General features: G+C 39.1%; 1 protein-coding gene across 1 annotated transcript; it reads right to left on the reverse strand.

The window, feature by feature from the left end:
* Positions 1–491: 491 nt before the first annotated feature.
* Positions 492–14,857, reverse strand: LOC308299651 (reticulon-4 receptor-like; the record flags this gene model as incomplete). Its single annotated transcript, XM_080743443.1, has 3 exons — positions 492–499; positions 9,801–10,988; positions 14,836–14,857. The coding sequence occupies 3 exons, from the start codon at positions 14,855–14,857 to the stop codon at positions 492–494; spliced, it is 1,218 nt and encodes a 405-aa protein (XP_080599569.1).
* Between the last annotated feature and the right edge of the window lie 2,927 nt (positions 14,858–17,784).

Raw genomic sequence — 17,784 nt, forward strand, 5'->3', positions numbered from 1 at the left:
AACATCTGACACTGCCTTGAACATCTGACACATTGAAGGGTGAAAACATGTCAATGGAAAAAGCAGGAGAACAGGCAGTCAGTATTGCACTGGTACATCAGGAAAAAAAACTATTTTTGATGCTTTGAAGCTAGATTTGAATTCAGGCACTGAAGCCTAATTTATCTGTTCTCAGTTGTGATGGTAAATGATATGGAATGAAATGGAACATGTCAGTTCAAAATGAAATGCACTGGTGCTGAGTGTTGACTTTAGGAGTAGATTCAACCTCCCTGCTGCTGATGAGTGTGTGTGTGTGTGTGTGTGTGTGTGTGTGTGTGTGTGTGTGTGTGTGTGTGTGTGTGTGTGTGCGTGTGCGCGTGCGCGTGCGTGCGTGCGTGCGTGCGTGGCGTGCGTGTGTGTGTACCGTATGTATGTGTGCTCATGTTGAACATGAAACCTCTCAATGAAACCTTCATACAGTGCATAATATTTACCTGAATAAAGACCAACTACAGGCCTGTGGATGGTACACACATGTTTTGCAGATATACACATTACTTGTACCATACCACATATCACACAGGCGTGCTATGTGATATGTGGTAGGCCTACTGGTATTGGAGTAATGGAAAATGAATGGCGAGTGTTCATTTGAGACACTAAAAGCGGATTCTTCCCAGTCATCCAGCTTGGTCCAGTATACAGTATGTCAACTGCTGGGAGCTGCATGCCTGCACCTGATGTCAAGCTTCCTGCATTTATTACAGAGAACTGTCCCCCCCCCCCCCTCCCTTACCTGTTTGGTAAAGCACACCTATTCTATTTCTGTGTTCAATAGATATGTAATAGATAATATTCAAATAATCACCCAACTTGCAAGTCACCATACCAATAATTTTATTACAGAATATTTACTTCAATTGACACGGAGCAACCAATATGAGCATGCAGTAGTTATCCATGTTATAATTGTTTCCCCCTCGTTTCTAAAGCATGTTGTCAAAATCCAGCCTCTAAGCGTCTCCTTTTTTGTACACTCCAAGATGTTGGTAAGTAATGGAGCCATCAAAGGTGTCTGCTTGATGAGAGTGTGGAGGTATGACATTCCACAATTGGCAGTCATGGTCAGGTATTCTCTTTCTCTTCTGCGACTCTTCTGCTTACGGCTCATTCTTGGCACAACAAAAGGCAAGGACGCAGTAAATGGTTTTTATGGGGCCTTTAGAGATGCAATGTGTTGACCGTGAAGATATTTGCAGTGAAAAAAGACTCAGGGGAGCTGAAAATTAATTTAGGAAAGAATCGGCCACCCCATCACGGATCTATACTGTATAAGAAAACCTCTTTTGCAACAATTTTTGTCAAAATCAGAACAGTGCTGAAGCCTTTTATCTTCATAGGCAGCACAATCTTCTTAGACACAATGACAGGTGAAGTCCTTGCTCAGCAGAATGAACTGTGCATACAAAAAAGATATCCCTCTTCATTCAGCTGTACTGCAGAAAGGTTATGTGGAGTGCTTTGAAGGCTGAAAAAGGCTCAGACTCTCCCGACCACTCGGTTTATCACTCAGATTAAAAATACGCTAAAATATAAATGATAAAACAAGATAATAGTATAACACCAGAAATGAATTATATGACACACATAATATGACAGGTAGAATCAGCTCACACAGTCTCAGAAAATGGATAATCACAAAATTCCCTTTTTCATGTTGAAGTGTGACATGTAATAATCGTATTCGGTAGCCAAAATTATCAGCAAGCACCTTAAGACATTGCAAATGTTTTGCAAAACCTTTGCATAAAACTATTTTCTGCCACGTTGTTTGAAGTAACTCAGATCTACCTTGTGTTTCAATTCCTGTGGAAAGAGACCTGCAACACTGCACTGAATAATGGCCATGTCCATGTGTTCATCTATGATGAAGATGTAATAACATCATCTGCATCTGCAATAAAAATAAAGGCTTCAGCTTCTGTGCTCCAGTAATGATCCTTCTTGATGACCATATGGCATTGGAAATAAGTACATTGGAATGGTCTGTCCAATAAAACCACATAAAAGCTGGAACTACCTGCCAGAAGTCTCATAAACCTTTCCATGTGCCTGTAAAATGGCAGAGATATGGCTTACTGACTGATTAGCATGGTGTATTATTATATTGAATTTCATCCTCTGAAGTCATATTCAACATTTTAAATCTCATGCTACTCAATCAGCACCATTCCCAGACATAATGGCATCTGTTGCCCTTTAGGAGAGTATTTACTGGGAGCATGGAACTTTATGTAATTATCACAATTAGACATAATATACTAAATTATACCCAACTCATAAGCCTCTCCACTCGCGTCTACCATATAATGTAGCCTTACTTCTGCATACACATACACACATTTGCAGACACGCATACACTCACACACACACCCACATATTCAACTGCACACATACTTGTTGTTTGTCATGTCTTATGTTTTATTACTATATGTAACTTACTAATTGTTTATTATTCTAGGTGAGAACCTTGTATAAGCTCTGTATGGGTTTCCTTTCTCACCTGCACGTATTTCTGTCTTTTAATAATGTTATCTTTGTTTGTATTGTGCAAATAAATCAATCAAATCAAAAACTTACTAGGGCTCGGTGGCGCAGTGGTTAGCGCTTTGCCTCACAGCTAGAAGGTCCTGGGTTCGATTCCTGCCGGGGGACGCTGTGGGTGCTGCGGGCGTGTTTCTCCCTCTGTGTCATCAGCGCCCACACCCTGGGTGGGGTTGGCGATAGGGCCTTTCTGTGTGGAGTTTGCATGTTCTCCCCGTGTCTCCTAGGGTTGATACCCTCACAAAAACATGCCGTAATCCTGGTCTCAATAATGCCTCCCCCAGTGGCCAGCCAGGGCGCTTGATGGAGGGGAAAAGAACTGGTTGGAATAATGTGTTCCTTCCATGTGCTATGTCCATCCTGGGGAAATCCCCCCTGTCAGGTGAAAAGAAACATCTTGGACTACTCATGCATTGAAGGAAGCATGAGGTTAGTCTGTTGTCTCCCCAGGCGTGGCAGATGGAGAGCAGAGCCCAGGATTACATAGGCAATTGGCACTGGGTGAAAAATGGGTTGCAAAATCATAGGATAACATTTATTAGGAAAAAAAATAATCAAAAACGTATACAGTATGTTAACTCTTAACTGACTAAGAGCTATAAAGAGCTTTGCGTGCATGTAGATCTAGTGGAGGGATAGGCTAGAGGGAAAGCCTTTGTGTAAATTAAAACACTTTTTTGTGAAGTTGCAGTGCTTTTTGAGTTGGAATGGTGTCTCATTCTGGATTCTGGTCAGGACGCCTTGGTCCTCCCATGGGAAAGATGTCAGTTGCATGGGAGGGAAAGGTTACATTTTCCTTTTACTGTCTCCACCATATCAAATTGTGTGCTTGTGAGCATTCCAAATGAGACGCTATATCCCACTGTCCCTCTCTCTGCAGCACTAATATATTACATATATTTTTTTCTCTAGATGTGTCAGTTAACACGATTTGTATTTATTTGTCAGATTTGAGAATTATGCCAGTGTGCCAAGGTTTTATGATTTATGTTTATGAAAATGAAATATCCTTTGAAGGAAAACCATAGATAGAGAGTTTTACATCCCTGGAGGATAAATTATTTAATAAATTCTGAAACAGGATCTGCTTAGCTGTAAGACACACAATCCAATAATGAGAGAATACTTGTGTTACTGATCCAGGCCATAGTCGTTTGTCTTGGGATTTGATTTGATTCAAGAAAAATAACACCAACGATTATACAATGAAAATGTAATATGTATTTGACTTGATTCTTTGACATGATTTGATCACTTCATATTAAATCTTAAAATGCCACGAGAAAGAGAAATAAACAACAAAGATTTCCTTTTAAGCCACTCACCATGTCCTATCACTCACAAAACACCACACACATAGTGATATGTTTTTGAAATAAGGCTTCACCCTGCCTCTCAGAATAATTAATTCAATAAACGAAATAATCATCATTAGCTACATCTATTACTCACATTTATATTTGACCATATAGGCATATTTAGCAGATGCTCTTATCCAGTGTGACAAACACAGTGCAAGCACAGAATAAGTGGCATGAACCCTAGTCAACAAACAGCAAGGTAAATGGTCGAGTAAAGAAGTGTAAAGCGTAAAGAAAGTGTAAAGGAACAAGTACAGTATTTTCTGGACTATAAGGCGCACCTGACTATAAGGCGCACTGTCAATGAATGGTCTATTTTCAAACTGTTTTCATATATAAGGCGCACCTGACTATAAGGCGCACATAATAGACGCTACCGTTGCGTTATGCATCCAACAGATGGAGTTGTGCTAAAGGGAATGTCAATGTCAATGAATGATCCATATATAAGGCGCACTGGACTATAAGGCGCACTGTAGTTTTTTGAGAAAATTAAAGGCTTTTAAGTGCGCCTTATAGTCCGGAAAATACGGTAGGTAAATATTCTTAGTGTTTGTGGTCAAGAAAAGCATAGTGCATGACATGTCTATCTACCGGTATAACATAACATAATTATGTGAACAAGTTACCAACAAACTGCATAGTATTTTATTAAAACAGGGCCTCCTCACATATTAGGAGCGTAGTATGAGTCACCAGTCACCAAGGACAGGTGTTTCTGATGAATTTATCATGGTTGGGAGCGTGTCTGATAAAATGAATATCAAATATTTAAATACTGAAGGAACTTAAAAACTGTCCGGGGTGCTCCCAAGAGCCTGAGTAGACAATAAAACAACCTAGCTCTGGTCCATAGCGTTTGTGGAGTTCTCCCTAACTAACGCTATGGACCAGAGGAAAGTGAAATACAAAACAATTGGACTGAAAATTTCTACTACTGTTGTTGTCTCCTATCCCTTCTGCATCTGGTTTTCAAATCATAGTGAAGAGTTATTGCTTCCACTCTAAGGAGCTGTCAATTTACTTATTTTTTGCACATTTTTAAACTCTGTGGAGACAAAGGTGAACGAGCCACTGCCTGCTGCTGCTCCCAGCTGTATTGAATGTGTACAGTATGTGAACATAAACAGATTCAAAACATTTCAACAGAGACATTTCTATTGCAGTACCTTCTGAGGAAACCTTACCCATACTCAACAATGGCATATTGTAAAGAAATAGGTGTATTTGTCAAATTAAAATAGTTATGTTGAAATAGTGTGTTATTTGCTCTTATTAATACCATCTATCCAATTCAACACTTTAAATGAATACATCAATTTGTTTTTGGATTATTTCTTGTTTCTTATTGGAGGACTGCAATTGCACACAAGCTCCCATTTAAGATTCATGATTATTTCATCTCCTCATCTGTTCAGACTGGTCAGCCGTTAGAATCTACAGTCGAGTCACGCAAGGACTCCATCTGTTCATTTCTATTAAGGTTCAACCATGAAAAAAGACTCCCTTGACAATGAATTTAAGTGTGTTTTTCTGAAAATGAAAAGGAAACAAGATGACGAAAATTGATTATTCTGTTATACTGCTGCTATAATAAATTAGCAATATTATAATATATATATAAGTGTCCAAATCAATGAAACACAGCTTGCAGACAAGAAGAAACAAAAGGTGTTCTATTCTATTACAGTGAGAGCTTTACTTGTCGTAAAAGTCTTGACAGGGTGCATAAAAAGAAAATCCTTTTCTAAAAATACTGCCCTGACAACTTTGATACAGCCCAATAGCTACTGTACAAAGATTATGTGATCCTTTATATAGGCATTACAAAGATTATGATACAATACATCTTACATTACAGTAATGGGTTGCTATAACATTAGGCTATCATGGATAATCTATAGCCTACACTCCAACATGCAGTCCTATAACACTTGCTCATGCAAAGTGAAGGCATGCCAAGCACATGATTGAAAACGTAGGTGCTCACAATCACATTACAGTAATTGCGCACACAAGTGATGCGACACTGCACGCAGTGAAGTAGGTCTATATCAAGCTCTTTACTGGCACACCATGAGTGAAGTAAAGCATGTGTTTCTATGTATATACATTCTATACATACCTATGGTATCTTCAGTCAGCTAGCAGTACCAGGCTCTGGATCAGTGCCCAGACCAGATGGCTGTGTTTGTAAAAGGAGCATTCTTGTGCCCACTGACAATTCTGGTCTTTTGCTGTCAGGTTATCTAGTCTCTCTGGTTGCCTTCTCCAGCTTGTCCTCTAGAGAACTGTAACATCCACAATAGCCTACTCCTCCCCATTGAAAATTTGATTTTTTCAGCAGGTGCACTCTCGCTTCCTCTGTGTGTGCCCAACATTCCATTATCGATTTAAAGGCCCATTTATGGCCCCTACTCGGGGCCATGCATGCCGGGAATGATGCAAGACGGGAATATATGCCCTCCCCATTAGCCTATAGGCCTATATGCAAATGTCAGAATCGATAAAATTCATCTGTGATAGTCTTGATCCAATACACCCTTGTTATCTGCATGGTGTAGCCTAATCGTTCTCGTTGTCATTCGCTTCAAATTTGACTCATAAAAAATGAATATATACACACACACACACACACACACACACACACACACACACACACACACACACACACACACACACACACACACACAATAATATATTATTGCGACCGTAGGTCTCAGTTTACTATCAAAACCGTCACAGCTTGTTCGTATCTGTCCGATGTCGGTAACGCCTGACACTGTGGTTCCCCTGACACATCACTGTGACATCACAGATACTCAGAGCAGGGATCTCCATATATGGGCATAAAGGGATTGTATCCCAGATGATGTCCTGTTAGGAGAACCACACTAAAATAATCCATATATGGCCAAGACAGAGATGGCGCCTTAGGCGTCTTACTGGTAATAATAATATGGAGATATAAGGTTTCTACATCACACTGTGGCACCAGTTTCTATGGAGACCAGTCAAATGGACTAATGAAAGCAGGTGTTGTTTCTCAGTGGGCCATCTGCAGATCCTGTTAGAAGCACAATAGCTGTGATTCCCTGCGCTCACAATGCAGGCACCGGCTGGTACGTTGTCACTGACTTGTGAGCTGAACAGGTTTCTGATGCAGCTTGTGAAATGGGACGTTCTGCACAATGAGTGGCCTACTTTTACCTTTGGTACTTTATTTATATTTAGATGCCGATACTTTTGTACTCTTACTCAAGTACATTTTAAATACAGGATTTTTACTTGTAACAGAGTAGGCTGCATTTTAGTATTGATACTTTTAGTTATAAGTTAAACATGTGAGTACTTCTTCCATCACGTTTTGGTATTAACACTATATCACAAAACCTCTAGTATAGTGTTTAGTAACAGGCTCTCCCCAATCTCTCCAGCATTTTAGTAAACATAACATACATTTTCAGGTCAGGATACCAATTGTATCCAATCAGGGTAGAGAACACATGCAGGATACATAATAAACGAATCAAATTTAAGCTGATAAATTATCTTTGTGTATCATCTCACTCCTGACCTGTGCATGTACCTTTAGTATGCATTCACCAAATAGATTTGAGTATTTAATTATAACCAAGATTAGTAATTGGTAAAAGGAGCACCAATGTACTATTCAGCTATTTTACTTCCAAGTCAGTCATCTTGTCCCCGATGAAAGGCACATCTAACCCCATTTCCCAATTTTCATGAAACAGTTGCATAACTACATACTGTATGCTGCCTCTACTGAATATTGTTTTCTGTGTGCTACATAATTGAAGCTGCTCTTTGTTTCAAAATACAAAAGGTGCATGAACTAATTTTATAATCAAAGGCTTTGCTTTCTAAGTGAAGAGTCTCATCTTCCCACAGGTTCATTTTCATGTTGACAGTACCTTGATTTTGATGTAGCATCCTCATTTGGTTGTTGTCGGGTGGAAACCTTGTATTTACTTAAGTAAACCTTAAGTACAAATTTGAAACTTGGAGAAACAAGGTTTCTGCCCGACAGTGATGATTTGTTATAATCAGGACACGTTGTGTACTGTGGATGTGTAGGATGCAAATAACAACCCTGTAATTTCAAAACAACAAGCCTGGTTTGCTGTCCTGAAAATATCTTAAAGTCATTCATCCCGACTAAAAATAAATGCTTTTCTTAATTCTGTCATTCAGTGCTTGAAACAAACTCAAGCTAGTCAGCGTCTGCAGAGTTTAATCTTTAAAGGACTGAATGTGTGGCAAAAACTAGAAAAAGAAAGCAAAAGAGTAACTTTCTATAGATAGATTGACTCAAGTGTACCTGTGTCTTCAAAAGTTTTGACAGGTTTGTCATTCATATACATTTACATTGTCATCACTTTTTAATCTGTTAAACTTTCAAAATGTTTCATTGCTTACTGTCTACCAATCCTACCATGCTTGTATTTCTTTTGGATCCAGGATGTATTGTTCTCAAATAAAAATGTAATTGAGGACCATTTGAGATTTCATGGAATAACAGGTAAAATGCGTCTGCTAAACACCTACAATTGACTTCACTGTACATACACCCATCATTACAAAATAGATATTTTTATAAAGATATGTTAGGAAAATATATATTGGATGTAGCAACATTAATGTCTAGATTCTTATTCAAATACTAGTAGATTTGTCAATGCATCTATTGAATAGTAATCCACTTGTTAAAATAAAAGACATTTCTTTCCTTTGCAATATCTATGATTTGAGGGAGGAAAATAGTGAACTGTATAGCATGACAGTAATTTGGCTCTATTAAAATTGGCTTAAGGGAGGACCGCCGACACTATTACTCTAGACATATCGTCCAGATCGGCATAACGTAGGTTCGGGGCTGAACTCTAGATGTGAGTGCCACATAGTGGCCCAAACCTCGTCTGGTTTGTATGATTCTCTGCATACTGTTGCATAGTTGAAACAGAATACAGCAAAATGATTTACCGGTAGGTGCAATTGCTCTCAAGCTACCAAGTTGAATATTGAATGTGACATCATAGCAAATACTTTTTGGATGAATGTCAAATCAATAAGAAAACAGTATATTTATTTGCAATATCTATTCTTTCACAGTAAAATAAAATACATATTTATAGTATGTACAGAAAGTCAGTGAACAAGCGAGTATAATCACAGTGTGATGAGACAACAAAACAGCAGAAATACAGCTTTTTCACTTAAAACAATGAGAACATAAATCAATTAATCAATATAAACCTGAAGGAAAAAGCAGAAGAAAAATATATGTCATGTCTTTCGAGTTGAAGTCATGAAGCAATTCAGCTTTAATACATTCTTTGCTGTAAGTGGCGTTGTGTTATCACAATTTGCAGGGTAAATTGAGAGAAAGCCAGAGTATCTGGATACAGTACAAATCAATGAGATATTTACATTGGAGCTGACACATGGAGCGTCATCTAAATTAAGTTCATCCATTTAATTGTGTATGCTGTATTTCTTTGTAGCCTAGTATATTTCTTAAATTCTTCTGCAAATCACAAACCCTTTCCGTACATTATGAAGACTTATGGGTCCCCTCCCCCACTATCCTCAACTACAAGGATTGTGTGGATGTTTTGGAGTGAGTCATAGGATATATGAGTTTGGCTATTTATGTTTATGTTTCCTGGCAGACATATGGGGATAGGCAAATCATGAGCAGAAGGATTAGGCTTAACATTTCAATTGTAGTACCACAACTTTTGGCACATAGGGGGTCTGGCATGTTGTTCTTCATACATACTAGTGTGTGTTTTTTATTTGGTTTAAAGTCCAGTTTGTTTGGCCGATTACTCAGACTCTGTTTATTCTGATTTCCATTTTTAATAGCATCAGATTCCTTAATCTTATTCTTAGAGATATTCTCTTTTTCCTTCAATAGGTTTTTGGTGATTTGTCTACTGTTATAAGAGGAAAGGTCTGGTAGTTCCTTACTGGAAATGATAGAGGATCTACCGTAGTCTGAGATAGGCCTACAGCATTGGGTAATGTTGGGCCACTGCGGATTTTTGGTGTTAAAGAATTTTCCATGTTTCTTAGAACTGAAAGTTCTTATCCAAGTATGATGGGCACCATCATAGCAACCGTCCAAGTCTGAGCTCTCAAGTTGCTTCAGGTCTTTGCCTGCCAGCCTGACAGGGACAACACACTCAAGTTCTGAGCTGGCCCCTTTAAATCCTTTGAACCAGTCCAACAAGGCTCGAGCCCGGCAGTCACATACCCAGTGGTTACCATTGAGGCGCAAGTACCGGAGAGATTCCAGTGGCTGCATGGAGTCTCCTGAAAGGATTGTCAAATTGTTTAAGAATAGATACAAGGTGGTCAGCTTCTGCAGGTCATGGAACGCCCTGTGCTGGATGATAGTGATTTTATTTTGATGCAAAAGTAAGCGATCCAAGCTCACTAAGCCCTGAAACATATGGTCTGTTACAGTCTTTATGTTGTTATTGTGAAGAAACAAAGATGTGAGGTTGGATAGATCCAGAAACATAGCATCATGGAGCGTAACCAATCTGTTTTCCTGGAGAAATAATTGCTTCAGAGAAAACAGTGCCCTGAAAACGCCAACAGGCAGTTCTGACAATCTACACCTGTGTAAGTGTAGGGTGTGCAGTTTGTTCAGACCTTGGAAAGCTGTGGGACTAATGACGTGGAGATCATTGCCTCCCAGGTCCAGCTCCTCCAGCCTTTCGAGGCCAAAGAATGCCCCAGCCTCAATGTACTTGATTTTGTTGGAGAACAGCCACAGCAACGTGAGGTTCCTGCTGGAGCTGAAGATGGTGGATTGCACCACGGTCAGGCGGTTGCTCTGCAGGAAGATGCGCTGAGTGTGGGAAGGGATTCCTGAGGGAATGTGGTGAAGGCCCTGCTGTTGGCAGGCCAAACTCGGCCGAGGTTCACTATGGCATATGCAGGGTTCTGGGCAGCCCTCCACCCGAGGCACTGGTTGAAGCCAAAGAACTAGGATGTAGAGCACGGCAACTGCAAAAAAGGAGACAATCAATAAGGGTAATTTATGTCACATTATGTGCAGAGCCACAAAGTGGAAGCAACTGACTGAACAAACTAGTAAGACGCCTCAGGGCGACATGCAACCTTGCCCCCTAAAGGACGAGGTGCTTGGCTATCTGGCCAGTGATGTATATCGGACCAGTTACCCATATATGGAGAATAGATTCATGTACTGTATATAATACATCTCATTTATGCCCATATGGAGATCCCTGTCTGAATAACCAGCCACACAGATATGGGCTGTCTTCCTCCATATATGGGCATTCCCATATGAAGTCCTGTTAGATATGGGCTTAATATTGATGACATCAGGGTTCTCCATATATGGGCATAAAGGGGATTTTGGTTCCCATGACATCACAACATAGAAGAATATAAGGTATATGCCCATACATGGAGATCCCTATCTGAACCAGCCACACAGATATTGGCCATGTCTTGGCCATCTGGCCAGTGATATATATCGATGACATCAGGGATCTTCATATATGGGCATAAAAGGGATTCTGGGGAATACCCATACAGTATATGGACATTTACAGAGGTGATGTCACCTGTGATATCACCTGTGATGTCACAGTGATGTGTCAAGGGAACCAACCAACCCATAGACTGTAAAAATGTGTACACACACGGAGACAAGCTGTGACATCAATAAGAGAGAAAATGACTGTGATTTTGTATTGTATATTGACATTGTTGCTGCACTTTAGCCCACAAATGTTTCATTGTCTCTTACGGTATTGGTTTTAGAAAGGGGACCTTAACTGCCAATCTCTGTGTGGAAGTGAAAACTCTTGATTAGCTTTGTATCTGCTGACTTATAAGGCTCAAACCCATTACAAAAACAGTGTTTCCCTGCCCTAAAAGGTTTTCTTCAGGCACATCCTAACCCTTGTGGGTAAGAACAAGCAGCTACATTATTTACTCCATGTGCCTCTCTGGGTGCGCCTGGGTGCCTCCAAGCCACTCTGGTGGAAAATGTTTTCATGGGTAAAGAGGAGTGATGGTACAAAACCACTGAACCTTACTAGTAGGCCTACTGTGTTATAACATGCGTCAGTGGCGGACAGTAACAAAGTACCTTGAGTACTGTAGCAAGTAGTAGTAGCCTACTCAAAGACAAATATTGTAATTATGACCAAAAAAGGGGGTTCAAAGAAGTGCTGCTTAACTCCCTAGAGGTGTGGGCTGCAGACGTATAAAGAAAAAAATCCAAGGCACTCTGTCTTTGATGAAAAAATAAAAAGGATTTATTTTTTGAGTAAGGCAACAAATATGACCAATATGCGTATCGACCTAGAAGGTCTTCATCAGGGTCTGTCTAACATTTTGGCCAATCAGTCACACTTAAATTGTCATTTTGCAGAGGTCCATCTCTCTAATAAACAGAACATACTGTACATTTTCAAGTGGGTGCATGGCCAATCTTCAGCCAATCAGGAAAAAGTAGTCAAACCATTTATTAGCTTAAATGTTACAGTATAGTGTTCCAGTTCCAATTTTGTCTACAAAATAATTTCTTTCTCATCACTTCCAAATTCACTTGTTTAGTCTGTGTCCTGCATGTGTGAGTTCTCTCTCCTGATTGGATAAAATTGGTATCCAGAACCTGAAAAAGCTGTTTAAGAGCTGGAGGGGCTAGGATACCCCTGTTACTGAACAAACACATACCAATTTAAATGTAAAGCAATTTAACCTAAAACTAAAAATAAAATATATTTTTGTGTTCCGCTTGCATCCTAACAACATTGATTGATTGATTGATTGATTGAAGAATTTATAAGAAGTTTGCAATAGAAAAAAGTAGAGTTTCATGACAAATCACTGGTACAAGGTCAACTAAAAGGAGATCCTATAAAGCCGAGGCTTATTTCCACAGGAACCACACTTTAAGTATCTCATATAACATTGAAAGACAGACGGATAGAACATAGTACTTTATCTAGGATAATATCAGTTTCAAAAGCATAACATCAAATACAAAGGCAGAAAAAAAGGGGTGGGGGGAGCATGGGGGCTTAGTCTATTTACAAGTCACGGGTAGCAGCTGCCTGAAGGTGACTTTTCATGCCAATTTTGAAGGAGGCTAGGGATTTGCACTCCTTTAAGGCTTGTGGAAGGGCGTTCCACATGTTGATGGTATAGCAGGAGAACGAGTTTGAGCCTTGTTTAGTGTTAAATCTACATTGATGATGATTAGTGGTAGCCTGACTGCAAGCGTCAGACTCTATCACACACTTCGTTTTGCACAACACCACCACTACCAACAGGGGGTGGTATTGTGCAGTCTGGTTTAATTAATCAGGCTAGATTAGTGGAGCTGCCTCTGGTGTTGTGTCCATACAACTTGAATAACTGGAATATAGGGCAAAGGGATTTTGACAATAGTCATTAGATCACATGTAAGCCATAGGTTTAATTGATATAAGCTATGAAGCACTGTGGTAGAGGTCTCTTACGTTGCCATTTCACATGTAGCCTACAGCAGTAGGCTAGCCTATAGCTCAGTGGTTCTCAAACATTTCAAGGACTCTCAGTTTGGTATGCATTAGGTCCCCATATATGCTCTCAGAGTTACAGACTCTCTGGTTCCATTTTGTTCAAGTATCAATCATTTATGTTGACCCACTGGAACCCCCTCAAGGATCCCTGTGTGCCTATAATCCCCAATTTGAGAACCATCAGCTGCATTGCTGCATCTTTATTGTTGTTTTCTTTAGCAGGATACGTTCATTTATGAAGAATTGTTATTAATAATGCAGAATTATCATCTCCCTTGATCTATAGCCTAATCATGATTTCATTGAGAAACAAAACTGAATGTTAAGTCCCCCCTTCTCAATAGCCAATCCATGATGACTACAAGCTACCGTATGCATAAGCCTACCTTGGGTAACATTTGTCTTCATTTTCACTAGTCCAAAAGCAGGCATCTTCTCTGCACCTTGGAGATCCAGGTTCCAAACCACAATCAAATGAAGATCCTGCAGATGGTCCATTAAAACTTTAACCCACGGGCATAATCTTGAAGAGAGGATAACCCATCCAGTCCATTTTACCCAGAGCTATATGCAGAGAAAAACGCACATTGAGAGATGGGTCGACTCTATTATAACGAACTTCATAGGATAAGATTAATCAAAGGCATGTTAATATAAGCCTCCATGAGGAGAGTAGGGTTGAATATCTCATCTTGTCGGCTGACTCGGCTCCTACTTTTGCATGCTGTTGTTACCTGTGTGGAGGATGCGCTCTTGCAAGAGGCTGGAGAGAATATCAGGTCGCTTCACTTATGTAACTCTGCCAGTCTGCCTTGTGCGCAATTCACCTGCATCCACATTTGAAAAATATTTTATATTAATTAAATCATCCATTATGAATTAATAGTCTTTGTTTGTTTTTACAATATAGGCTAGCCAATGCCAGAAAAAAAGACAAAGCCTATGTCCTTACCTTATATTATTTTTAGTTTTTTTCCCCCAGACTGTCGTATGATGATATTTTCTGCATAGTTCTGTATTTTATTTATCTGTCATTTAATGTTTGAGTTGTAAAAAGGGGCCACAGTTGAAACAAGCCCAAAAGCTTTCTTTGTGATGGTGATATCCCTTTAGTTTACCTATAGTGAACTATACGTAGCCTACTGTCCTCCTATACCCTTTCCTATGAAAACCTCTAAAGTATTCAATCAATCAATCAATCAATCACTCAATCAATCAATCAATCAATCAATCAATCAATCAATCAATCAGATTTGATGTGTGCGTTTCCTCTTCCTGTCAATTTGACCGACTGTTTACGTTAACGTTACCGCGTGTCAGAGCGCTATCCATGGTGCTGAATTGTAGGGTATTTGACCGCTCCTATAATACAATAAATAACCAGCGGTAGTTTTTTAGCAAACATTATCATGTCAAGGACCCAAATTGAAATCTATTCGCCAGCGACCGCCATCTGAAAACCCATGAAAGATTTGTTTTTTGTAGATTTTTTCTTCTTCCAAAAATGTATATAAGACAGATGTAAAAGGGGCCATACAAGACATTACGCCACACAAATATGAATTGAACTACCAGCAAGCTATACGGCCAAATGTACAGTAGGGGTTCAACTAGGCTACATGTAGTTTAGTGCTTTGTGAGTGTATGCTATATGCTACGAGAGTTCAAATATGTGAGAGGAGAATGTGTATGTATATGTATACATACATTTTCAGTCTTAATGTACATGTACGACTGAAAATATATGTAAGTGAAAGGAGAATATTATGTATGTAAATACATTGACCTAATGTGTTATTGTATATTACACATTTGCTATCACTGTCAAACATGAACACAACACCTGTCCAACTTGGATCAAATACAGCCACAAGATGGCAGTCAAGACATAGCCAAGGCAATTAGCCTTCCCTGCTGTATTGCTTAATACATTATTATGTGAGAGTGAAATGATATAATGTGAAAGCCTGAAAGGAGTATTATGTCAGAGGAAAATGTATGCATGTGAGAGAGTGAAGATATGTATATGGAAGGAGAATGATGTGAGAGTGAAAATGTATGTGTTTAAAAGGATAATGTATGCATTGTAAGTGGAGAAAGTGTGTGTGTGTGTGTGTGTGTGTGTGTGTGTGTGTGTGTGTGTGTGTGTGTGTGTGTGTGTGTGTGAGAGAGAGAGAGAGAGAGAGAGAGAGAGAGAGAGAGAGAGAGAGAGAGAGAGAGAGAGAGAAAGAGAGAGAGAGAGAGACAGACAGACAGACAGACAGACAGACAGACAGACAGACAGAGAATGTATGAATGTGAAAGGAAAATGTATGCATGAGTGTACATCCCTCATATCACCTACCAAGTTTCTTTTACAGGAGTAAACACTTTATTTTACAGTATATGACAATAATGTATTACCGGTAAGCAATTCAGCAGCAATGGCTATGTCTTGGCTGCCATCTTGTGGCTCAGTGGCTGTATTTGATCCAAGTTCATGTTTGACAGTGATAGCAATATTTCCTCTAAATCAATAAGTAAAACATTAGATCAATGTATTTACATGTCTATACATGTCCTTACTTTTCACTGATTGTTACAATTCCTACCACAGTATGCTTGTCAAATAGCCTAATCTAGCCAACAAGCAATCCGCAAAAACCCAGAAACTTTATTTCATTTGTCAGTATATTTTGTGGATGACAGCAATAGATATACAAAATGTGTCTAAAAGGGTTTCTAAAAGGACAGAGAATAGGCTACTCTACACAGTACCCACCCTTACTGCAATGAACTAAAATAGGTGTGCTAATATTCCAATATATGGCTGTAAAATGTTGTTATAGGTTTGTAATGCAGTCATTTAATGCAGTGAACTGCAATGCATCTTACTGTTACTGTATCAACAATATAAAATAGAAAACTGCATGAAAGCATGAAATGCAGCATACCAAAACTCTTAACTACATAATTCAATGTCCAGAGTCCCTCAGTACTCCTTGCTTGATCTGCTCATTTTTTCACCACTTTTTCCAACCCCTTCACCAAAAATAGTCAATCTACAAGCTCACAGTGTGTCATGCTGTGTTGTATTTTGAGCTTGTGGATATGCTATAGTTTCGCAGAACGTTCACCCCAGAATGAATTCATACACGTGATTAAATCTAAAACACATTCCTGAACAACAGAATCATCCTTACACAGAATATCTCTGCTGTTATCATACTTTCTCAGTTCCCCATGGAAAAGTGTCTGGATACAAAGTTTCAACTGAAACAACCATCCAGTACTGTGACGTACACTGTGACTGTGCATTTTATTCTTTCTCACGCTGCTATCAGTTCTGGTCTTATTTGTGTTTTTTTCGCTGTGTTGTGTCTGTGTAAAGGGACAGAAAGCCTTTATGGCAAACTGATCCAATGGAAAAGAAAAAATGCAGAGGCAAAATTTACCATAGAAATAATTTGGTTGCTCAACTTTCTCTTATAATTTTGTTTTATGTGTTTGTTTGATACTGTAGAAGAGGGGTGAAAGTAATTTGTCCTAATACAGATTGCTGATGCAAACATATTGTTGGGCTAGTCTTAATATACACAGAATACGTGTATCAAAAGCTACAGTAAATTTTACTTTATATCCCATCCATTTGAGTGGAGGTCTTTTTTTTATCACTATTGCATTATTACAGCCTTTTTATGTATTAATTTAGAGGGTCATTATGTTTCATCCATTGTTTTTTGTACATTTGCTCTTTTATTACATTTTAACTTCTTGATTCATACTTGAAACCTGAAATCCCTATTTTGGGCGTGTCATTCTTTTCTGAAATGCTATTCATTATATGATGAAGTATATAGGGCTAAAGTGGTGGTGTATAAGACAACCTCTGAGCTTTTGAAGCTTGTTGTAATATAATACAAAAGCATCTGAAATGTGAGCCTCTGATTCAAAGGAAATGGACTGGAAGGTTCAGAGAGAATGAACTAATGGCCCATCATCACTTTGGACTCCAGGTGCAGCTTGTGTAACAGCACAGGAGTGAGTTGTTGGGTGCAGTACATTGCCTCTTAGCAAAACACAGCAGTTTAAACAATGCTGACGTGCTTAGGATCATTTTGTAATGTGAGTGTGGAACATGTTTGTGTGTATAGCCTGTACCATCTGCTGCTAAGACACAGCTTGACTGTTCCTTTGTTGCAATGGGGAATGTGAAATGTCTGACAAACACAAGATTGTGAGACACACTCATGTGGCGGCCGACACCACCAAGAATATCA

The sequence above is a fragment of the Nannobrachium achirus genome (assembly GCF_963921795.1).
Source record: "Nannobrachium achirus genome assembly, chromosome: 15".
NCBI lineage: Eukaryota > Metazoa > Chordata > Actinopteri > Myctophiformes > Myctophidae > Nannobrachium > Nannobrachium achirus.